The sequence below is a fragment of the Daldinia caldariorum genome, assembly GCF_022478825.1.
Source record: "Daldinia caldariorum strain CBS 122874 unplaced genomic scaffold F4812scaffold_1, whole genome shotgun sequence".
NCBI lineage: Eukaryota > Fungi > Ascomycota > Sordariomycetes > Xylariales > Hypoxylaceae > Daldinia > Daldinia caldariorum.
Window position 1 is genome coordinate 1164493 of NW_025953037.1, and position 22522 is coordinate 1187014.

A 22522-nucleotide genomic window follows, 5' to 3' on the forward strand; every position below is an offset into this window, starting at 1 on the left:
AGAAAACCTATTTTCCAATCACATGACCCTGAGTATTCCAGTACCTTACAGTCAGGTAATGGTTATTATTTTATCAGCCTTCTCTCACCTAATGATTAAGTGTCTTCCGGCTCTTCCGGAAAGGCTGTATTCCTAGCGACTCTTCCGTCAACCGTGTAGGTTCTGTGCCTCTCTTTTGTAGAGATAGGATATCCTGTTGGTCCCTGACTTTACGCATATATCCGCATTACAAGCCTCGACAATATTCTGAATGTACCACGTATTTTACCAAATAACATCATCAGCTGATTTACGGGTTGAGCTGTATGTACCTTAGGTTAGGTAGGTATGTATATAGATAGCCTCGAGGCCTTATATTTATTACCCATGTCCCCTTTTCTTCCTATCTATAAGTATACCTAGGTAGTCTGTCTATATAAGATAGGTACGTCACATCTAAACTATTATATATCTCCCACTCAGCTTAAATCCACCCAAATATGATATGCGTAGATTACCGGCTACCTTTGCCTTTTTAAACCCTTCCATGTGCATGCCCATCGCAATCTCGCGTCTGTGGACGGGTGACGCACATGTATATCGCATATATTTTCCCGTCAGCCTCGTCACTCATTTCCCCTCAAAGCCTCAAAGCAGCTGATAGGTAGGTACCTCCAGGTTAGGTACCTAGGTAGTGAGACATCTTAGGTGGCTACCTATCCATCACCGAACCAGGGCCCCGTAAATAATGGAATCGTCTCACCCGTTCGTCAAAGCCGGGCTTATGGGGAATAACCATCTCCTAAATAAATAAATAGGTACCTCTAACGTAGGATAAAATTCCAGGTTTTCGTCTTCTCAGGTATCTTATCTTTTTCCCTTACTTCCCAAACGCGGCAGCAGGGTACGCGCGATCCCTTTTCTTGCGCGGCGCCGCGGAACTGCTCCGCGAACTCGCGTTGCTGGGCGCGCCGCTGGCCGGCGCCCGCGAGACGTGCATGTCCGCCGGCAGGTCGTTCCACTCCGTCTCCGGCCGCGCGTTCTGGTACGACATCCCCGCGCTGGCGCTGGCGCCGGGGCTGCGGTTCGGCGAGGGCCCGGTGCTCCTCGGCGGCGGCGTTGGGGTCTGCTTGCTGGGAAGGAGATTGGCGGCCGCGGCCGTGGCGCTAGGCGGTATCGTCGTTGGCACTCCCGTGTTACTACTACTACTACTACTCCTTGGCGATGCCGCACCTAGGGCCGAGGTGACGGGACCCTCGATGGCCCGCCTCACGATCCAGGCGCTGTCGGGCCGCAGCTTGAAGTAGTACCCGTTGACCTGGCCATGCTTGGCGAAGCCGCGCGCGAGGTACCAGCGCAGGCCGTCCTCGTTGTCGGTCCAGACGTGCGCGTAGACCTCGCCGCAGGCGAAGGGGCTCGCGGCCGCGGCGCGCGCGACGTCGTCGAGTAGCGCGGAGGCGAGACCTAGCTGGCGGTAGGGGGAGAGCAGGACTAGGGACTGGATGTACAGCGCGTTGGGCTGGGCTGAGGGGGTCGTGGGCTGCTTCTGCTGCTGCTGCTGCGACGACAGTGGGGACTTCCGCGAGGATGAGGATACGAATGGGGACGGCTCGGGCCGGCAGACGAGACCCCCGACGACTTTGGGAGCACCATTGGAGTCGGCCGGGTCGGACCACAGGACGACGCGGCTGAATGCGCCGGAGGAGAGCGGGTCGGAGAGCCGCGCGTAGAAGGAGTCGGGGTAGTTGACGGGGAGGAGGAGGGAGGTTATGCGTCGAAGGGCGGGGATGTGTTCGGGTAGGATTGGCGAGATGGTTGCTTGCGGGTGGAGAGACGCGGGCCTGGCTAGTGGTTCGTTTGTGGGCGCTGGCGAGAGCGGTGATCTCGAGCCATTCTGCTTAGCTGTTGGAGGAGGGATGACAGCGGCTACCGACGGGGGAGCTGGAGGAGCAGCAGCAGGTGGTGGTGCTTGCGTCCGAGAGGCGGCGGGGGGTTGAACGTATGATGGCGGCTTGGGCTGGAAGAAATTGCGGATTGAAGATTGGCCATTGGCGTTGGTGGAAGGAAGAGACATTGTTGGGTCCTTGAGGACGAGTAGAATATTCGATGTTACTGTTGTCAGCTAAGAAAGAAAGTTATTGCCATGGCACGAGACCATAAACGTGTAAATATTTAAATTGGCGAAATATATATAATACGAGACGAGATACGAGATGGCGGCTTTAGGCGAGACCGCGTTAAGTGTCTTATTAAAGAACCTCGCGTAGTGCATAAAAAAAACAATGGGCTTGTCGATTATCGATAGGCCCCACTGGAGACGACTTACACTTATTTTAGGTACCGCTATAAGACACTAAACATTCAATGATTTACAGGGGATGAGTTAGCCTGTTGGTTTACTAGGAAGAGAAGGAAAATCGTTAAAGATCCGAAGATACATGTAGTCTTTCGATTTTATCTTGAAGCTACCACTATATAAGTAGTAAAATATATTAGATTGGAGTTTCGAACCAACAAATGTTTGATGAAATACTTTTTGACGTACGCAAGTACGCAATGTACAATACAAATTCAGGTACTGCATGGTATTACGTAGCGCACCTTAAAAGATCCGGGACCCTTCTACCCACTAATGCATGGGGATTCCGGTTAGTTGATTCGCTATCGCGGCTAAGTTTTGTGCTACACTGTCAGGCTTTACGGGTCAAAATTTCAGCCTCCGGTTAGGTACAGATATTAACTACAGGTATCTAAGAAGGGACGTTCTCCTGGATCCTCCTTCCCATTCTGCGCCTGAAAGGGATTACGATAAAGGGAACTAGAAATTTTTTTTAAAAAAATTGAGGAAGTTGCAAATTGCAACCTTGCCTTGGAAGTTACAAATTTCCTCCTACCCTTGCTGAATCAGAGCAAACGCCAAAAAAATCTCCAAAAACTTTAGGGGGGTTTTATAATTCTACATTTTTTAATTGTTCTGGACTGGAAGGGTGGATACCATTTTTACTTATTCTACTTCAACTTCTCCCTGCCCTTTTTTATTAATAACTATTCCCAATCCAAACGCCAACACTTTCCCCATTTTATCTTCTCTTTGGACCTTTAGAGTCTGGTTTCGCGTAATTTGTCAGCTTTTGGGATCTTCTTCGTTTTCTGGCCCGGTCGCCAATACCCTTGATACATTTCAAAGTCGGCACATTGCCGCACCTGAGTGTTCGCCATGGCCTCATCCAATACCGGCAAGGCTGGAGTAATTAGAGCTCCTGAAGGTGCCGGGAAAATGGATCAACTTGTGAGTTGGCAGTAGTTATGCATTTTTTTTTTTTTTATAACATCTCACAACACAAAACCTATTACTACAAACCTACCTAATTTAGTACGAAGGTAACTAACTAACTATGACATATCATAGGCGCATGCTGTCCTTGACGATTTGCTCTACAATATCGTTCACGATTTATTAATGCAGACGCACCGAGAGGAGAAGATCGCACGCGCCTCAACCGCCGCAATTCGCGTCGAGAAGCTAGCAGCCGACACCTCAGATTCCTCCGCCCCCGACGCTCGACCAGACGTCAAAGTCGAAACAGATGCGGCTATCTACGACGAAGGAAAGGTATTATTGAAGGGAAACCCGCTAGCTACCACCAAGGACATTGTCTGCCCGAGATGTCACCTCCCAAGATTACTATATCCCACAGATGGTAAGGGGGCGAGGAAACCCGACCCGAGCATAATATACTGCAAGAAACACCCCTACATCGACAAGCCCGGCTACGATATCTACGGCCAGACGTGGGTTGCACAAGGTCCAGGGAGGGGAAAGAAGAAGAAGGACATGGAGAAGAAGCTAGAACAAAACTCGGACTCGCAGACGCCAGCCCCAGAGGGAGGAACAGGCGGTGGAGGTGCTGCTTCGCGGCCCCCCAACATGCTCTCGTTCCCGTCGGCAACCTGCAGCAAGTGCAAGCGCTGCATCCTGGTTACCCGCTTAAACAATCATATGGGCTCATGTATTGGGAACAGCGGCCGTAATGCTAGTCGTGCTGCCGCGCAGAAGATTAGCAATGGCAATAACGCCAACGGAAACGCCGATGGGACTCCGCCGTCTAGCCAAAAGGGCACCCCACGTCCGAGCTCCAGAGCCGGCAGCCCTCATAAGAAGCGAGATAGCGATGAGATAGACGATGACGATGAAACGGACAACGACTCGCACAAAAAGAAGAAGTTAAAGCCCACGCCCGCAAACGCGACCAACAAGAAGTTGATTCTTAAGCATAAGAATTCCTCGGGCAACAAGAAAGAAAAAGTCAAGACGAGCTCCTCGTTGAGTGTGGAACAAAAGGTGGACGATGACGATGCGGATGGATCCACAGTCGAAGTCGCCCCCAAGAAGAAGATAACGAAGGTGCCTAGCCCAGCCAAGAAGCTGAAATTGGGAGCGTCTAAACCGCTACTATCATCACCGATGTCCAAGAGCAATGGCAAAACGTCTGCTCCTAGCGGTGGAGGGGATGACGATCGTGAGTCTGAAAGCTCAGGAACACTATCGTCACCTCCGGTTGTATAGTCGAGGAATAATTTCTCGTCGAGACGTTAGACAAACTACGATACCCTTTCATCATGAACATGAAACATCATAGATCCAACGAGGAGTTTGGGGGAACTTCCTCGGCCTGGCACCTTCTCATACTTTGTACACTGGCCACACATCATTGCATTTAGGGGGTTCCGGAGCTATAGCTATAGCTATCTTGACAGCGAGAAAAGGGGGGAAGGTTAGGTATGTTCTGCATCTGATCCGGGGTAGGAACATCAGGCGTGCATCATTATCATTATTATTATTATCATCATCAAACTGTACCTTTAGAACGCTTCTTTTGCACATATGAAATCCAGGCCGTTTCAGCGGCTAGTGCGAGGACTTATTTTTATAGTTTTCTCGTACATACCAATATACCACGAATGTTATGTGATTTGGTATCTCCATGTCTACCTAAAACAGTGAGCATTTCTCTTCTGTAAACTCCGAAAAACGCCAGCTTATGCATATCATATGTATATCCCCTTGGCCGTAGTTTGTTAAGTCCTCGTGATAAATGTGGCAAGCACACAGTTAATTAGATCAGAAACAAAACCTGTATATCAAAACAGCCTACTCCTCCTCATTATCCAGCACCCTCGCCCTAATGATCTTGACCTCCTCGACGGGTCTATCGTCGGCGCCGGTCTTGACCATACCCAGGCGCTTGAGGACGGCGAGGCCGGACTTGACGCGGCCGAAGATGGTGTGCTTGCCGTCGAGCCAGGGGGTCGGGGCCAGGGTGAGGAAGAACTGGGAGCCGTTGGTGTCCTTGCCGGCGTTGGCCATGCTCAGGACGCCCGCGCCCGTGTGGCGCAGGTCCGGGGCGATCTCGTCCTCGAACTTGTCACCGTAGATGGAGGTGCCGCCGCGTCCGGTGCCCGTCGGGTCCCCCGTCTGGGCCATGAAGTTGGGTATCACCCGGTGGAAGACGCACCCGTCGTAGTACCCGCGTGCGGCGAGGGTGCGGAAGTTGGCGCAGGTACGGGGCGCGTGGGTAGTGTAGAGCTCGACGGTAATTATGCCCTGGGGGTTGGGATGTAAGTAAAAGGTTAGGTACCTAAGGTAAATACTGAAGAAGGGAATATAGTAGGTATATATAGATGAGTGCAAATAAAATAAAATAAAATACATACCATAGAGGTCTCCAGGGCGACGTTGGTAGTCATCTTGGGCACGCGAGATCAGGGAGGAGGAAAAAACAACAACAAGAGACTTTGGAAATAAGAAATGGACCTTCCCAATTTCACGAGCTTCGATTGTTACCTAAGGTAATTAAAGCTGTTTGAAGCTATTCTTGGATATTCTTGAAGCTCGTCCTCCCAAAAAAGGTCCAGATTCAATTTGGAGGGGCTGCACGTCGAGTTATTCAATTGGCCATGGCTATAGGTACCTAGGTAGGTAGACAATGTAATGCATTTATCGATGTTTCTTAATACAGAAAGCACATGCTGCATGTGCGGGTCCTCACACATCATCAGGCAAGAGGTGGCTGTACGAAATAGGGAAGCCACATTGTAGCTCAACGACAACTAAAGAATTACACAAACGAATTGCATGTATCTTCTTGCAACTTTCCATGAATAACTTTTTCACGGACTTGGAAGATATCTTTTTTTTAATATCGTTTTTCAAGTTCTAGTCTGTCTTCTTCTTCTTCTTCTTCTTCTTCTTTTTTTCTTGGGATACCGGTCATAGTACTGGATAGATCCCTAACATTACCTAGCACGAATTATGTGTACAGGCCTAAGATCTGTCAAATTCTCTAACCTTAGGTGAAGATCCTAGACGCCACATATCATCACATTCCACATACACATACCCCTTGACGGTGTCTCCCATCATCCCATTTACTAACTGCTGACGATTTCCGGAAAAAAAAAAAACTACTTGAGTGTTGGACAATCCATCTATTACTGGGTCGGGTCATTGCCATAACAAACCCTGCAAGTTTAGAAAAGGCAGATCCTATTTAAAGGCACATATTTCGCTTCATGTTGCCGTAACCAAGATTCATACAACCCTGTTCGTTTTCGATATCTTTGGGCGCGGCCTTTCAAATTTCAAGCCCAACTCACATAAATACCTAACTTAGCCCCCATTTGGTCCAAGTATCACCGGGATAATGGCTAGTGATAATTCCACTCTCGCGGCAAGCGAGATCTCAGCCGCCAACGTGACAGAGTCATTAGTAGCCAATCAGGCTTTCACCGAGAAACTCGCCAACCTACCAGCAATCCTTTGGGATAATGGGAACTTCTTCTTTTTTGAGGGCCGTATAATCTTTACGGCAATGGCTTGCATTTATCTAGGATCTCAAGCCGCCCTTCGTCGCCCTCCGTCTGCAAATCCAGCCAAGAAGGGTAAAAAGGGAGGTCGGAAAGACCAAGATAAGGAAGACGAACTTGTCCAAGGTCTTGTGCCTTCTGATGCTATCTTGCTTCCTATAATGGCGGGGGCGGTACTCACTAGTCTCTACTACTTGATTAAGTGGCTTGACGACCCGGAGATCCTTAATAAGATACTGAGAGCTTACTTCTCGATTATGTCCCTAGTGGCTATGGGGAAGCTTCTTGCCGATTTACTGCATTACGTCACTGGATTTGTCTTTCCTACCGTATGGCTTGCGAAGAATGGCAGGCTATACCACATTGACTCTTCGAAAAAGGGTCAGTGGTCTGTCAACGACAACTCCACCGAACAAGTATGGGACAAAAAGAAGAAAAGCCCCTTCCCATATTGGTGGTCTGAGTTGAATGCTTCCGACGCTACGAACAATCTACTTTGGGAGATCCGCCATCTACTTACGGAGGAATGGACTATTCGCTTTTCCGTCCACGGCATTACGAACCAGAAGTTCAAAGTCAAGTTCAACGATATCCTTGGCATTGTCCTTGCCATCCATGTGAACATAGCATACTTCATGACGCAGTCAACCTTTCTATCCAACCTAATGGGTTATTCGTTCTGTTACACCGGTATCATGTTGTTGTCTCCTACCACATTCGCCACCGGAACTGCTGTCCTCTTCGGGCTCTTCTTTTACGATATTTACATGGTTTTCTATACGTAAGTCCTTTATGTTGCCTCTTGTGCTTGTTATTTGTTATAACCCGCCCTGCTCACATTTGTGTACAGCCCTTACATGGTGACCGTCGCTACCAAGCTTGACGTTCCGATTAAGCTCATTTTTGATGGGCCTGCCAGAGCTAGCATGCTCGGCCTCGGCGACATTGTGCTTCCTGGCATCTTCGTCGGGCTTTGCCTGCGCTTTGATCTCTATATGTACTACTACCGGCAACGAAAGTTCGTGCCGGTGGAGTTAAAAAGCAAGGATGAAACATCAGGCCAAGTTGTCACTAATACAGAGACGCAACGTATGGTGGTCAAGCCCGACTACATAAACCCCCAGGGACAGTGGGGAGATTGGTTCTGGAGCACAAGGTTTGGCAAATTATCGGCTAATGCTACACCGGCATTGAAAGCTACGACATTCCCTAAACCATATTTCTACGCTGCTCTCGTCGGGTACCTGCTCGCTATGATAGTCACTTTGGTTATACTCATAGTCTACCACCACGCGCAACCAGCATTGCTGTACCTTGTTCCTGGTGTCGTTTCCGCTACTTGGACCACGGGCCTATTCAGGGGGGAACTTCGAGAAATGTGGGGCTACACAGAAGATGGTAGCCTGGATACCGCAGATACAATAGTGGAAGTTGATGGCGATGGAAATGTCGTCAGCGTAGTTAAGAACAAGGTTGACGCTAAGGATAAGAAGGGTGATGATAGCAAGAATGAAGATGAGGCGAAAGATAAGAAGGATGACGGGAAGGAAGACACGCAAGCTGGAGATAACGTTTTCCCTGATACCCAATCGATCACGAAGGACGTCCCCTCGAATGGTGAGGCTGACGATAACAACGAGACTAGTCCTGATAAGAACGAGAGTTCGATAGTCGAGAAGAAGGTTAAAGGTTATTCTGTTTTCCTTTTCTCGATCGAGGTCCCAGCACCTAGCGAGGCTAGCGATTCATAGAAAGGCAGAGATCCCATGTAATATAGAGGTATCTAGGTACTTGCAGCTACAAATGCTAAATAAGTACATGTGTAATACAATGTAGATACCTAGTAAGTGCCAATGGCAACAATTCATCGCATCATTCGGTGGTTTTGAGGTTAATTGAAACTTATTCGAATACTTTCCTGAAACCGCCTCCATCGTTTTATCTGAAGTTAACCAAATCGCGTAAACAAAAACTATATATTATTTACAGGTACCTAACTGAAATCTTAACTACAAGCATATCGGTATGCATTCTGGTATCATGGCGTTATGGTATAGTGGTACTTTAGCATCATGGTATCACGATATATTTTCCTATTTTACTTCCTTGGCGCCAGTCAATTATCGGGAGGAAAACGTAGACGAAATTAATACCAGGTTGACCAGGTCAAAGCCAAAAGGTAATATCTAATATCCGGCTCGAAACAAGAAACAGGAACTCGCGTTTTCTAGCAGGGAAGGTGCCCAATGTGAGTTGTTATGATCAGTAGTTTATTTACAGAGTCTGTGGTATACAAAAATTCTCGTAAGGCATCTACCTAAAGTGATTTTGCGGAAAATATTCTACCACAAACTCAGGCAACAGTCTGAGCAAAGGCAACAAAAAAAATACTACTTAGTAAACAACCACAAAAAAAAACAAATACCGTGAGCTACAACGGGATGGACTAAGAAGCATGGAAACAACTTCGATTTTCAGCCAGTGGTTTCAAGCCTACCTACGTACCTACAGGTAACTATTGAGGCCCGAGCTATACACACTACTATATCGTGACGCCGGACACCCCTTTCATCCCCGATGGAGCCACTAATCAGGCTCCCTTCTATTTTACGCGCCTATGGTACATACGTCTATTACGGCTCGAGCTTGTTTCGACAATAGGTGGTTAGTAGATATTATACTTTCTCTTCTAAAGTTTTCGATCTGCGTTCGCGATCTGCGTTCGAGGACTGCTAGGTTGGTCCGAAGGTACTGTTTACCCCTAACAATGCCTAGATCCTGTTAGCTAAGTTTTAACTAAGTTGTTTGAAAATCGCCTCCCCGATGGCCTAGGACACGTCTCCCATCTTTCCCATCACTCCTCGACTTCCAAGCAAGTGGTCTACAACGTTCAAACTCGACTCGAATTCATCGCACGACAACATCAAATTTGTCACTTACTTGCAAACAAATTTCGCCAATACGGCTCCAAAGAACAAAACTTGAACAGAATTATCGTCCTTAGTAAGTTTACATTCTATTGATGGCCCAGTTTCGATATTTGAAGTTGCTATCGTCATCGTCTGTGTACCAAATACCACCATTATTATCCACAACACAAGATAAAACAACACAACTCATCTAACTAACGCCGTCATAGATCCCGCATCTATTAGGTAGACTCGCTCCTTGCTCGGCTATACGACAATACCAAGGAGCGTCGTTCAACCTGCCGGATAGGGGCCATAATTCTGCCGCCCTATTTTCGATAGTATATTCCGAACGGACGGAATATACTATCATTTCCATCAATATTTGCTCGCTCGGCCTTCTATCCGACACCTATCGATAGAAACCGAGAAAAAAAAATACGACTTCGCCGGACAGTTGACACCGCCACCACTACTACTATCATCGTCAACCATGTCTGGCAAAACTACTCGCGCCTCAGGTTCTGGGCGGACAAACTCCAGGACCTGCCAGGCGATCCCGGCCTTGCTGTCGCCGTCGATGACAGCAACAACAACAAAAGCAACAAGCAGCGAAGACCATATCATTGCTGCTGCTGCTTCCCCGACGGCAGTGGCAGTAACCCGCCCCGCGAGACGCCGGCGCCAAAACAATACCGGCGCCGGCGGTCGCGTCTGCAAGAACAACAACAGCAGCAACAACCGCCGCGTCCACGCCACAGCGGCGGAATTGCCCGTGTGGGGGCCCGGACCTGATCCCGGAAACGTCCGCATGATCAGGCGCTGGCGGATCGGTGTCCTGAAGGCGGGAGGCACCAACATGGAGGCGTGGCGGGAGGAGCTAAACGCTTCGACGGGACGGACGGCGCCTCCTCCTGGGCCTCCTTCCCCTTCCCCTTCTCCTCACCCTTCTCTCCTTCCACCTCCACCTCCTCCCACCGCTACCACCGCCGCCAAGAAGAGGCAGGTGGCGGAGAAGGAGGAGGAGGACCCGTCGCGGGTGTTTTGGTACGCGCAGATTATGCACTGCGCGGCGGACCTGGAGGACGCGGAGGAGTGGATGTCGAAGGGGGACATGGAGGAGATGCTGGGGTTGGAGGACGGGGAGGAGTGGGACGAGAAGCGGATGCTGGGCGGGCTGGTCCAGCTCGCGAGGGACGTGGTGCCGGAGGAGATGGGGCCGGAGGAGGAAGATGATGAGGATTAGGAGTAGGGGGTTCGGGTGGGAGTGGGAGGAAAAGGGGTGGTGGGTAGTTTTGTTATGTTCTTGTTTTTGTTTTTTTGTTTTTTTTGTTTTTTTGGTATTTGCTTTGGTATTTGCTTTGGGGTTATAACTTTTTTTGCTTGGGTTGGCGGTTTGGATCTTGAAGACATGGCATGGAGGATAGAACTTGGGTTTAGGAGTTTTGTTATATATATCATCAGCGGCGGTGTGTTACTGGTTTGTGGTAACATATAGCACATTTAGGACATTTTGTAAATTTTGAACACTTTGTACACTTTGGACATTTTGTGCATTTTGGACAATACGACGATGCTACCGGGAATATACTATACTGGCTTTGGATACATATTGCGTTGCTGATATTAGTTGTTTGTAGTTGTGAACTTGTCGAATGTCTAGCGGAGGTGATGGACCTGTCAAAAGTGGACCTAGGAGGTACCTAAGGCTGACTTCGCTTCACATTAGTGGAAAGCCTAGTCAGCGGACTCTGGTGCTAGAATCGGTAGCTGCCGCTGTAGCGTTATCACTACCTACCTCCTAAAACTAACTGCCTGACTGCTAATGCACGTGGATGAAGCTAGTACCTTAGAGGTACCTTACCTAAGGATCACCCCGTAGTACTCCGAGTGCCTGAATATAGTACGAAGCCAATGAATTGCACAAAAGGAGTCGATGTATTGCAGCTGCATAACAACCATCTAGGTAAGGACTACATATTAAATAGGTTGTTCGAGGTGAGATGAGGTAAGATAAAATCCGATCGGAGTTCTTCTCACGTTTTTTTTCCAGCTTTTTGATTGTTACCTTTTATAGCATCGAGTTGTAAAACTTGCCAACTACAATTTTGAACCTCCTCACCATTCCTAACCCCAACAAAAAACACCATGGGATCGGGCAAAGTCGAGGTCATACAATATCTTGTCGACACCCGGCAATTATGGCCCGGGGCGACTAAGACAAAAGACCTCGAGAAAGAGGTATGAGCAATTTAACACCTCTTTTTTTTCTTCTTCTTCTTTTGTCTTGTCTTATCTTTGCAACGGATAGATTAAAATAGCTTACGTCAGTCTAGGCCTCGCGCGCGTTGGCACTCCTCACCGAGGATGAGAAGAAGGGCGTTCTAAAGTATTACTTCGTCGCCGATGCAAAGATGTCGTTGACCTCGCAACTGCTGAAGCACTGGGTCGTCAGCAAATATGCTGGCGTCTCGTGGTGGGACACTAAGCTGACGCGGGACGAGAAGACCAAACCAGTGTACGTGGACCCCGCTACGGGCAAGCAGCCCGTCGCCTTCAACGTCAGCCACCAGGCTGGCATCGTCGCCCTCGTGGCCGTAGCCGGGTACGACGGCAAAGTTGACGTCGGCACCGACGTGGTGTGCACGAGCGAGCGCCGCGCCCGCGACCACAAGGTCATCAACACGGAGTGCTGGGCCAGCTTCGTCGACCTGCACTCGGACGTGTTCGGCAGGTCCGAGGCGGGCTACCTGAAGAGCGACCTCCTGACCACCCAGACGGACCTTCCGCCGCAGGCGCGCGGCGACGAGATCGTCGACTTCAAGCTGCGGGCGTTCTACACGCTGTGGTGCCTGCGCGAGGCGTACGTCAAGATGACGGGGGAGGCGCTCCTGGCGCCGTGGCTCAAGGACCTAGAGTTCAAGCGGTTCCGGGCTCCGCGCCCAGGGCGGGAGTTCGCGCAGCTGCCGGACGGTGAGCTGGTCGACAAGCAGGAGGTCATCAAGGAGCACGAGATCTTGTTCCACGGGGAAAAGGTCGATGATGCGAACATCTGCCTGCGCTCCCTGGGGCCGGACTACATGACCTGCTCTGCCATCCGGACGCCGGACCGCAGGGGAGACGCGCTCAGCTGGGACTTGGGACCGTACGAGTTCCTGCCGATGAACCAGATCTTGTCTGACGCGGAAGAGCGGCTGGAGGAGTGATTTTGGGAGGAGTGGATAGAGTCGAGTCACCCATCTTTATGCGTTACGAAGATTACGAGGGTATATATGAACATTTATTTCAAGTCATTAGACCATCATCTATTTCTATCTAGAGTAGCTGCCTACAGGATCTAGGTTCAGGCTAGGCTAAGATGGCGAAGGGTTGTGCTGTTATAGCATCTAGAGGAGGGTTATGGTCACATCGGCATACACCCCCAACTCATGCAAGGTGACGGCAGTATGCGGCAGGTGATCTTCATTTGGGACTACCCAACATGACCCTTTTTTATGTGACCCTATATAAGTTCAACGTGACGGTTACCCAGATACCTAGAAAGAGCCATATGGTGGGTTATATAGTTGCAATTTTACTACCCATAGCGATGTCATATTCACTTCTTATGCGAGTTAGACTCTACCTACCTGGTATGTAACTGCCCAGGTGGTGAACTCGAGACTTTAAGCGTTAAAGATTATTCAATAATAATGAATAAATGTAAGGTGAGCAATTGGGGGTTATGCTTTATACTAAGGTTTTGCACATACTCTAACGCCGGATAGTATTCTGTTTCACAGCATGTGTAGAAGGAGAGAGAAGGAATATATCACCTCTTATGCATCAGCGTACCCAGGTACATTCTATTAGGCATTAACACCGTGTGATTACCGTGTCACACCGTAAATCCACTATGCTATCTGGCTATGTACAAAGTACATTGTACTACATATGGTACGTGTCTCAACCTTTAGCGTGGCTTGCTTCATTGGTGGGGAATGTCCCCTCCCTGAGATTTGGCGTCTGGACGAATTTCCAAATTCTGGGATTGGAAGCTGCACACATATCAAACCAGTCAAAGCTAAAACGACTTGGACACTAAAAACGTCATTTTTTGGTGACGAAGGGGGGGAAATGCTTGTCTTTGTGAAAAGACACAGTTGACCATTCAATCCCAACTATCTCCTATCATTCCTAAAAAACAAAACCTACGGAATTAAATTCCACTCTTCGATTCGACTTTTATTTTTATTTAACCTTCGATAACTAAATTCTACTAAATCCTCGCTTAATCTCCTCGTCCCCATCATTTAAACATGCTGTAAACCGTACTAGCATCTGCTTCATCGTCAAGTCAAATCAAATCTAATCTTCACCATCGACTTTCCTTCAACAAAGTTGCTCGTCTATCACAAGTCTGCGATTTCGGTACTGGGAGGTACCGGAATAATTCTATTTAATTCAACATGTCGGAAGCCGGCGATAGGTAAGTAAGCTTAATTATCGATCCCACCGTCTAGAAATGCCCTATTGCTTCTTTTCTAAGGCATCTTAAGACTATGGGATCTTAAGATTCTAGTGCGACGCGGAGACATCTCCCCCCAGATAACTGACTCGCTTTGAAACTAGCCAGCATAAGCGGTCTAAATCAGCCGCCCTCTCCCTCCTCCGGCGCAAGGATAAGGAAAATCGTAATGATGACGATGCTGTCTCCGAAGATGGATCGCAAACCTCCGGGCTCGGTGCACTTCCCATCACGAGCAACTCTGCCCCCGCGGTTCCCTTGTCCCACCAAGGCTCAGTCAAGGGTCATAGCCAAAAGATGTCAGTTAGCCGAATACCGTCCCGCGAGCCCCCCTCTTTAAACCCGAATCGGTACAGTCTCGTCCCCGGCGACAAGGGCTCTTCCCTTGAACAGTCCGTACGTAAATTCCGGATCGTCGAGGCCCTACGGAGCGGAAACACGGCTGCGATATCCAAGGCTGTTAGGGAAACGTCCGAATCTGGGCCTCGTGCTAGTACGTCTTCTATCAATGGAGCAAACACGGGGCCTTTGGAAGACACGACGGTTTTACACCTTGCCATCCAGTGCGCCGAATTCGATGTTGTGCAATACGTACTCTCCGATGGCGCCGGATATGTTGATGTAAACGCTCGGGATAAGGATGGAAATACACCGCTACATATTGCTGCTACTCAGGGGCGTGCCCCGGTAGTTCGGTTACTTTTAGAGCAGAAGGATATCAACGATGCTGTTGCAAACAACCAGGGAAAGCTCCCTTTAGATGTAGCAAGAAGTCCCGATATCTTCCAACAGCTGCAGCTCGCGAGGACATTATTTGTGCAGGATAAAGTAAAGGAAGTCCAGGAGCTTGTGCGAAAAGGGGCCTATGATACTCTTGGTCAGGTTCTCGAAGAACCCCGCGTCAAGACAATCTTAGACATCAATAGTATTGAGCTACCCTGTGACCCCGTGACCATTCAGGCGGGTGGAACCTTGCTTCATGAGGCCGCCCGCAAGAGAGACACAAAATTGATCCAAGCCCTTCTCCTTCATGGTGCTGATCCGTTTCAACGGGATCGCAAGGGTAAGCTCCCTCAGCAGGTTACCAATGATGACATCACGAAAGCGATGCTCAAGAAATCCCCTGCCGCGGTAGCTGCACAACGTGGCATTCAGGAGAAAGCAGTACTTGGGCACGCGACTTCGCAAGGTGGTCCCGGGCCCGCTGTCACAGGAGACCCTCTAGCTGGACGCGAACCGCAGATGAAGGGGTACCTCAAGAAGTGGACAAATTACCGTAGAGGTTACCAGCTGCGTTGGTTTGTCCTCGAGAACGGTGTCCTGAGTTATTATAAACATCAGGACGACGCAGAAAATGCCTGCCGAGGAGCTATCAGCATGCGCATCGCCAAGTTATACATGAGCCCCGAGGAGAAGACGAAATTCGAGATTATCGGAAAGTCATCCGTCAAGTATACGCTAAAGGCTAATCACGAAGTTGAGGCTAAGCGGTGGTTCTGGGCCCTGAATAATGCGATTCAGTGGATGAAAGACCAGGCGAAGCAGGAAGAAAAGCAGAAGGCACAGAGTGCCGAAATGTTACGGCAGGCCCGAGATAGCCTTTACAAACCGGCAGAACCTTCTGTTACAGATTCTCATAGCGAAGTGGCCAGCACAGGCGAACCTAGGAATAGTGTGCAATTATCCCGTCTTTCTTCAATAGGAAAAGCACCTAGTCCACGAACTGGAATATCTCGTGCTAGTACCGCGGGAAGCGTGGATGACGAATTTGTCGACGCTGGCAGCCCGGAGACCAAGGGACAAAGTAACGGAGCGCCTACTTTCCTTGGCGAAGTTGATGATTTGGACGACGACGACGACGGATACATAGATCAGTCAAGCCGTGGCGAGTCCCCAACAGCGACCAAGGACGCTTTTAATATTACCGCACAGTCAGCAAAGCTTCAACTGGACACACTAGCATCCGTGAGCGCAGCGTTACAGGCGGAAGCACAGAAGAATCCATCGCTGTCACTTGCTGATCCTAAAGCAGCGCAAGCGCTTGCGACATACGACGCAGCGATCCGAAGTCTAAAGGGCCTTATGGGGGACCTGCTTAGGATATCGAAGGACCGTGACGCGCATTGGCAATATCGCTTGGAACAAGAAATTGAGATGCGACAAATGTGGGAAGAAAGCATGGCCAAAGTTGCCGCAGAACAAGAAGTCTTGGAAGCAAGAGTCAGCGAAGCGGAAACGAAGCGGAAATTGGCGAAACGGGCGCTTCGTGAAGTCATGGGAAATGCCGGCGAATCTAGGCCAATAACTAGAGATAGTTTCCATGCCGTGCGTGCTGAGACGTCTGGTATGAATGAGGAGGAAACACCTGATCCGTTACAGTCGCCGTCGCTGAAGAGTATAGGTCGCAAGTCAACCTTACACTCTCATGCTATCGAGCTCTCCAGCGACTCAGAATCCGAGCAGGAGGAATTCTTCGATGCTGTAGACGCAGGAGAAGTCGACGCAGAACCCATGCCGCCGTCTGACGTGGTGCCAGCCGCCGGCACTGGACAGGATGTCATAGTATCAGGAGTAGACGTCAGCAGCGCATTTAAAGGTTACGAGAATGGTTTCAGGACAAGACTAAAATTGGACGAAGATAACCGACCAAGGATTGGTCTATGGGTAAGTTCTCGGATCTTGTCAAGTTAACACTCAGCTGCTGATTTGGTTTTAGGGTATCTTGAAGTCTATGATCGGGAAGGATATGACGAAGATGACGTTACCTGTGTCCTTTAACGAGCCAACTTCTTTGCTCTATCGAACTGGTGAAGACATGGAGTATGCAGATCTATTGAACATGGCAGCGGATCGATCGGATTCGATCGAGCGTATGCTGTACGTCGCCGCCTTTGCTTCGAGTGAATTCGCGTCAACTATTGGTCGTGTCGCGAAACCATTCAATCCGCTTTTGGGTGAGACGTTTGAATATGCCAGACCCGACAAAGGATATCGTTTCTTCATCGAGCAAGTCAGTCACCACCCGCCTATCGGTGCGGCGTATGCAGAATCTGCGAAATGGACTTACTGGGGTGAGGCTAAAGTCGACTCGAGGTTCTTGGGCAAGTCGTTCGATATCTATCACCTTGGTACCTGGTTCCTGAGATTGCGCCCTACTGCCGGGGGCAAAGAAGATTTCTACACGTGGAAGAAGCCCAAATCACAAGTAGTCGGTATTATTACAGGTAACCCGGTCGTGGACAACTACGGTCTCGTGGAAATCAAGAATTGGACAACCGGAGAGACATGCTTGCTAGATTTCAAGCAGCGAGGTTGGAAAGCATCCAGCGCCTACCAGCTCTCTGGAAAGATTTTAGACGCCGATGGTCGGCCACGCATGAGCTTGGGTGGCCGTTGGAACTCGAAACTCTACGCCCGCCTTACGCCCGGCTTTGAGGCCACTGTCGAAGAGCCGAAGGACACACAAGGCAACATCAGCGATCCCAGCCGAGCTTTCATAGTGTGGGAAGCCAATCCTCGACCTGAGGGTATTCCGTTCAACCTTACACCGTTTGTGCTCACTTTCAACCACATAGACGATAACCTCAAGAAATGGATCGCCCCTACTGACTCCAGATACCGTCCGGATCAGAGGGCGATGGAAGACGGCGAATATGATTTTGCGGCCAGCGAAAAGAACCGGCTCGAAGAGGCGCAACGAGCCAGGAGGAAGGCGAGGCAGCAAACGGGCGAGGAATTCGCACCCGCATGGTTTGAGAAGGCGACATGTGAAATCACGGGGGTAGAATACTGGAAGTTTAATGGCAAGTACTGGACGCAGCGGGAGAAGTTCGGTAGCGGGGACGCCCACGCGTGGGATGGCCTAGAGCCGATCTACTCGTCCGAAGAGCAGGAGTAATGGATCTTGGCTAGTAGGTAGTGGTGAGGCTGTACATCATCATATAAAAAAAGAAGGACACTAGCGCGAGGCGGCTGTTAGACGAGTATGAATGAAACGAGGCATTACTATTCTGACGGTTTTAAAAATGATTGTTCGGCGATTTAATGTGAAGTTCAATCTGCATAGAAATGTTTTTTTCTTTCTTTTTTCTTAGTTACCTATACAATCAGAAGCAACCGGATTTGCTGTAATTTTAGCGAGAATAATGAATATTAGTTGAGCGAATTACTTCTCTTCTCAACGAAAGTTGTCATGTTGAGTGTGCTATAAGTTGTTGCCTGATATGAGTTGCCGGTCCAGGGTGAGGCCGATTACCGAATAGACAACCAAACAAATACTTGCCTCATACCCTAGGTACCTACCCATGAAACCATGAATATACCTTGGTAAGGACTTGGGATGACTTACATGTGTAAGGCGAATCGATGGGCCGGCACTTTACCCTGTATTGTACCTAACCTGTATGTACCTAGGTACCTTTATAGGTTGTTTCCACGGCGAGAGGTTCCAATTTATTGGCACCGGCATGCGGGCCGTGGTCCACTCTGATCCGAGCCTCGGTAAAAAAAGAGAAGAAGAAAAAAGGGCTAGCTGAATGAACAAGACAATCAATCCCGTTCGGGTTTCGTAAGCATGAAAGCTTCTAGCTTCCAAGTTCTCTTGTCGGCTAAGGGGTTTTTCGCTTGAGCTTTGCGAAGAAATCTCGCAATAGGGGGAGATATAATTCTACATATCTGTTGATTGTTATTTGTTATTTATTCTTTTGTTCATTGCGATCAAGACACGTTTAATAAACTCACCTGTCTAAGACACATACACAGGTACTGGCCGGGGACCTACTTGGGTATCTACTTGTTAACTTATTAAAAAGCTAAAGGGGTAATTTGTGGATATACATTAGGTTAGGTACCTCCTACCTAACATATCTCATATCCCTTACGCGCGCAACTTCGCTACGTACAATCATCATTATCACCATCATCATCGGCGATTGCCGTCTTCTTGTACGAACGCCGTTGGAGTCGAAAAAACAAAAAAAATCTGGCTGCATGCAGACGATAGGCGAGAGATAGTCGCCGCCGCCGCCACCACCACCACCACCACCGTTACCATCACCGTTACCGTTACGTGGTACGGAAAACTATATAGGTACCTACCTCTAACCTAACCTAACCTTACCTAACATAACATAAGCTAAGCTAAGCTAAGCTCAGCTCAGCTCAGCTCGTTTGTTCGAACGACGACAGCAATGGGCGAGGGCGAGAGGTTTCCGACGCTGGTCCGGCCGCCACCGGTCGACACGTCCAAGGCGCCGATCGAGAACGCGCTCGAGCTCACGGAGCTTAGCATCATCGGACCTGTAAGCCCCTCTCTCCTATTTTCTCTTTCTTTCTTTCCTTCTTTTTTTTAAAATTTTTTTTTTGTGATTTCCTAAGCACTTGTGACACACGATGTATATCTACCTCCCTAAGGTTATGTGTGTGTGTGTGTTGTACGTGGGGAAAACGCCGCTGACTCGTCTACTTAGGACCTCTTCACTAATACGCGCGAGCTGTGGCATCCGCCCGGCGCGCGGGGAATCTACGGAGGCGCCGTTATTGCGCAGACGCTTGCTGTATGTCGATTTTGTGTTTCTTTTTCTTTTTGCTGCTCATGCTGTGTTATGTTCTCGCTTATGCTGGCTTCGGTTTCTTAATGGGTGGCCTGTTGTTGGTTTCATTATATATCGCTCTCGCTCTCGCTTACTTCTCACCCATTTGCTCCCCCCCCCTCCCCCCTATCTCGTATGATCCGTCTGTTTGTTTGCCAGTTCCTGTGATACCCCATGGCTTATTAGCCCGCTGTCCTCCCCGAGCGGAGTTCGGCTGGGAGGGCCCGATTCGATAGCCCGGGTTGGCTTTCGCCTGTTTTTTCTCCTTGCCCCCGGCGTTGTGTTCTGTTGCGCTGTGCTCCCAACGCCTATGTATATCTATCCCCTCTTGCATAATTTCCTTCTTCCACCCCTCCCCTTACCAAGCCTCATCTCATCTCACCCGCATATGCAAAGACGGGATAAGGCGCGGCGGGGGGAAAGAGGGGGGCGTGGCAAGTTGAAATCCTGACGGAGAACTTCCGCTTTGCATAACTCGGATCCCCATCATTCATTCATTCATCCTCGTCCAACTGCGACATTATGCAAGCCATCAGCTGACGGTGATGAGCGACGAGCACAAAAAAAATCAAAGTCAGAGAAAAAACAACCCATCGACTAACATGAATAAACCTCCCCCTTCCCTATAGGCTGCCCAACGTACCGTCCCACCAAACTTCGTGGTCCACTCGTACCACTGCTTCTTCGTGCTCGCGGGCGACTCCAGCGTGCCCATCCTGTACCACGTCGAGCGCGTGCGCGAGGGCCGGTCCTTCTGCACGCGCACGGTGCAGGCGCGCCAGCGCGGCCACGCCATCTTCACCGTGACGTGCTCGTTCGTGCGCGAGGGCAGCGGCGGCGCGGAGACGGTCTCCCACGCGGCGCCCGTGCCGGCGGGAGCCCTGGACCAGAAGCCGCCCGACGACTACGTGGACCCGCCGTTCCTCCGACACGCCGCCGGGGACGACAACGACGACGACCCGTTCCAGACCTACCGGTGTCGGAGCCCCGGGGACGAGGCCGAGCTGCACCCCGCGAGCAAGCGCATGTGGCACTGGGTGCGGGCGCGCGGCAGGATCAGCGACGGCGGCGGGCTGCGCGCGCACCTGAGCGCGCTGGCGTACGTCAGCGACTCGTACTTCATCGGCACGGTGAGCCGCGTGCACCGGCTGTGGCGGCAGCCGGTGCGGCCGGAGGACCTGGGCGCGCTGGACCGGGGGACGCGGGAGCACCTCGAGCGGGTGAGCGAGTGGGAAGGGTGCGGGAGCCTGGCGGAGACGGCGAAGAGGCCCCAGGTCGGGATGATGGTCTCGCTCGACCACTCCATCTACTTCCACAACCCGGCCAAGGTCCGCGCCGACGAGTGGATGTTCGTCGAGATGGAGACCCCCTGGGCCGGGGACGGGAGGGGCGTCGTCGTGCAGAAGATATACAGTCGCGACGGGACGTTGCTTGCTACCGCGTTTCAGGAGGTGAGTTTTTTTTTTTTTGTTATATATATCCATGTCCCCCTGTTTTTCCGGGTTGTTCAGCCCCATATCCCGTAAGGCTTTTCTTGGTAAAGAGGTACTGGGCTAACGAGTGTCTCATGACTTATAGGGTGTTGTACGGTTAACGCAGAAGAAGAGCCAAGACAAGGCCAAGCAAGAGAAAGCGAAGCTATAAAAAGGTTGCTACTGGCCTTTTTGTTGCTGTTGTGTAAGAAGGCCAAGAGGTAATATAAATGAACCTGGGGGGGGGGGGGGGGGAAGGGGGGGCAACGTGTGTTTACCGATTAGACTGGAGTTTTTTTTCTTGTCTTAACTAGGCGGGACGTATAGACAGACAGACTTGTTATTGCTAATACCTCTTTACGCGAGTAGATGATGCGAGGGTTTTTAGATTGTAGTAGATACGTTACGTTATAGAACTATACCCATTCATATGTGTGATTCTCTCCGGTGGGAGGTGATTTTTACTATTAAAGTATATATGAGGTAGGTAGGTAGGTAGCTTCCGCTGACGGAATAAGTACCTTTCTTACTGGTTTAGGGGTGTATTTACATGTTTTGAATACTGAGCCCCTTTTTACGTCTTCGAGTGCCAGCAGTCTTTATGCATATACGGGCAGGAGGTACCCCAAGGTTTCAAGCTTGAAGCAGGGACCTAGAAGCAAGTATACCGAGGGCGTATATCTCACAGTATCAACGTCGGCAACGTGGGAGTGGGATATAAATAAGGTATCTTTGGTCAGGGCCGGCGCTACGATTCACGCCATCCGTAATAGAACTACCAAAGCAAAGCATGAGGAAGGATATCCTTATGCGGGTTGAGCTGGCTAACGGATTTGCCCCCTTCCCCCCGCCGGTTTCGCCGTTGTTGCGGCGGAGAGTTGCCGAATTGTAATAACAGTCCGCGGAGATGAATCATCACTCGGGGGACTACGGAAGAGAGATTCGGTATGGTACCTTATGTGGAGTCTCCCCGTGAGTCTGGCGAATGTGGAAAGGCGAGATAACGAGATAGGGGCAGTAGGAGAAAAGACAATGATAAGGAAAGGGGTTCACAGCTAGGTGAATATGATGGTAGGTGTGTTTATGTTTACTTGCCTATCCGCCCCAATAGATCCGTATAAAAATGAGCGTCAAAACAGGTAAGGTATAATATCCTCTCTTAAAATTTCCCTCCTCATCATCACATAGGGGACGACG

The 22522-nt window shown here is 49.8% G+C and overlaps 9 protein-coding genes across 9 annotated transcripts; 6 read left to right on the plus strand and 3 right to left on the minus strand.

Moving 5' to 3' along the window:
- Nucleotides 1-329: 329 nt before the first annotated feature.
- F4812DRAFT_408912 (uncharacterized protein) lies at nt 330-2207 on the minus strand. The gene has a single exon (XM_047932395.1). It carries the CDS (start codon nt 2051-2053, stop codon nt 860-862), a length of 1194 nt encoding a protein of 397 aa, XP_047794753.1. The 5' UTR covers nt 2054-2207; the 3' UTR covers nt 330-859.
- Nucleotides 2208-2774: 567 nt separating this feature from the next.
- F4812DRAFT_408913 (uncharacterized protein) lies at nt 2775-4942 on the plus strand. The gene is made up of 2 exons (XM_047932396.1): nt 2775-3268; nt 3389-4942. The coding sequence occupies exons 1-2, from the start codon at nt 3197-3199 to the stop codon at nt 4544-4546; spliced, it is 1230 nt and encodes a 409-aa protein (XP_047794754.1). The 5' UTR covers nt 2775-3196; the 3' UTR covers nt 4547-4942.
- Nucleotides 4943-5970, minus strand: F4812DRAFT_408914 (peptidyl-prolyl cis-trans isomerase-like 1). The gene is made up of 2 exons (XM_047932397.1): nt 5695-5970; nt 4943-5584 (listed from the first exon to the last, which is right to left on the minus strand). Exons 1-2 carry the CDS (start codon nt 5725-5727, stop codon nt 5132-5134), a joined length of 486 nt encoding a protein of 161 aa, XP_047794755.1. The 5' UTR covers nt 5728-5970; the 3' UTR covers nt 4943-5131.
- A 472-nt stretch (nt 5971-6442) lies between these two features.
- F4812DRAFT_12986 (signal peptide peptidase-domain-containing protein) lies at nt 6443-8728 on the plus strand. Its single transcript, XM_047929532.1, has 2 exons — nt 6443-7627; nt 7697-8728. Exons 1-2 carry the CDS (start codon nt 6684-6686, stop codon nt 8595-8597), a joined length of 1845 nt encoding a protein of 614 aa, XP_047794756.1. The 5' UTR covers nt 6443-6683; the 3' UTR covers nt 8598-8728.
- Nucleotides 8729-9842: 1114 nt separating this feature from the next.
- F4812DRAFT_408916 (uncharacterized protein) lies at nt 9843-10404 on the minus strand. The gene has a single exon (XM_047932398.1). The coding sequence runs from the start codon at nt 10380-10382 to the stop codon at nt 10134-10136; it is 249 nt and encodes an 82-aa protein (XP_047794757.1). The 5' UTR covers nt 10383-10404; the 3' UTR covers nt 9843-10133.
- Nucleotides 10405-11023: 619 nt separating this feature from the next.
- F4812DRAFT_408918 (uncharacterized protein) lies at nt 11024-11387 on the plus strand. Its single transcript, XM_047932399.1, has one exon. It carries the CDS (start codon nt 11056-11058, stop codon nt 11251-11253), a length of 198 nt encoding a protein of 65 aa, XP_047794758.1. The 5' UTR covers nt 11024-11055; the 3' UTR covers nt 11254-11387.
- Nucleotides 11388-11648: 261 nt separating this feature from the next.
- Nucleotides 11649-13620, plus strand: F4812DRAFT_408920 (4'-phosphopantetheinyl transferase). The gene is made up of 3 exons (XM_047932400.1): nt 11649-11763; nt 11833-11996; nt 12092-13620. Exons 2-3 carry the CDS (start codon nt 11904-11906, stop codon nt 12959-12961), a joined length of 963 nt encoding a protein of 320 aa, XP_047794759.1. The 5' UTR covers nt 11649-11763; nt 11833-11903; the 3' UTR covers nt 12962-13620.
- A 153-nt stretch (nt 13621-13773) lies between these two features.
- F4812DRAFT_408923 (oxysterol-binding protein) lies at nt 13774-18467 on the plus strand. The gene is made up of 3 exons (XM_047932401.1): nt 13774-14223; nt 14367-16926; nt 16979-18467. The coding sequence occupies exons 1-3, from the start codon at nt 14204-14206 to the stop codon at nt 18158-18160; spliced, it is 3762 nt and encodes a 1253-aa protein (XP_047794760.1). The 5' UTR covers nt 13774-14203; the 3' UTR covers nt 18161-18467.
- A 337-nt stretch (nt 18468-18804) lies between these two features.
- Nucleotides 18805-21565, plus strand: F4812DRAFT_408928 (Thioesterase/thiol ester dehydrase-isomerase). The gene is made up of 6 exons (XM_047932402.1): nt 18805-19023; nt 19074-19351; nt 19412-19562; nt 19731-19817; nt 20483-21304; nt 21432-21565. The coding sequence occupies exons 3-6, from the start codon at nt 19452-19454 to the stop codon at nt 21495-21497; spliced, it is 1086 nt and encodes a 361-aa protein (XP_047794761.1). The 5' UTR covers nt 18805-19023; nt 19074-19351; nt 19412-19451; the 3' UTR covers nt 21498-21565.
- The last annotated feature ends 957 nt before the right edge of the window (nt 21566-22522 follow it).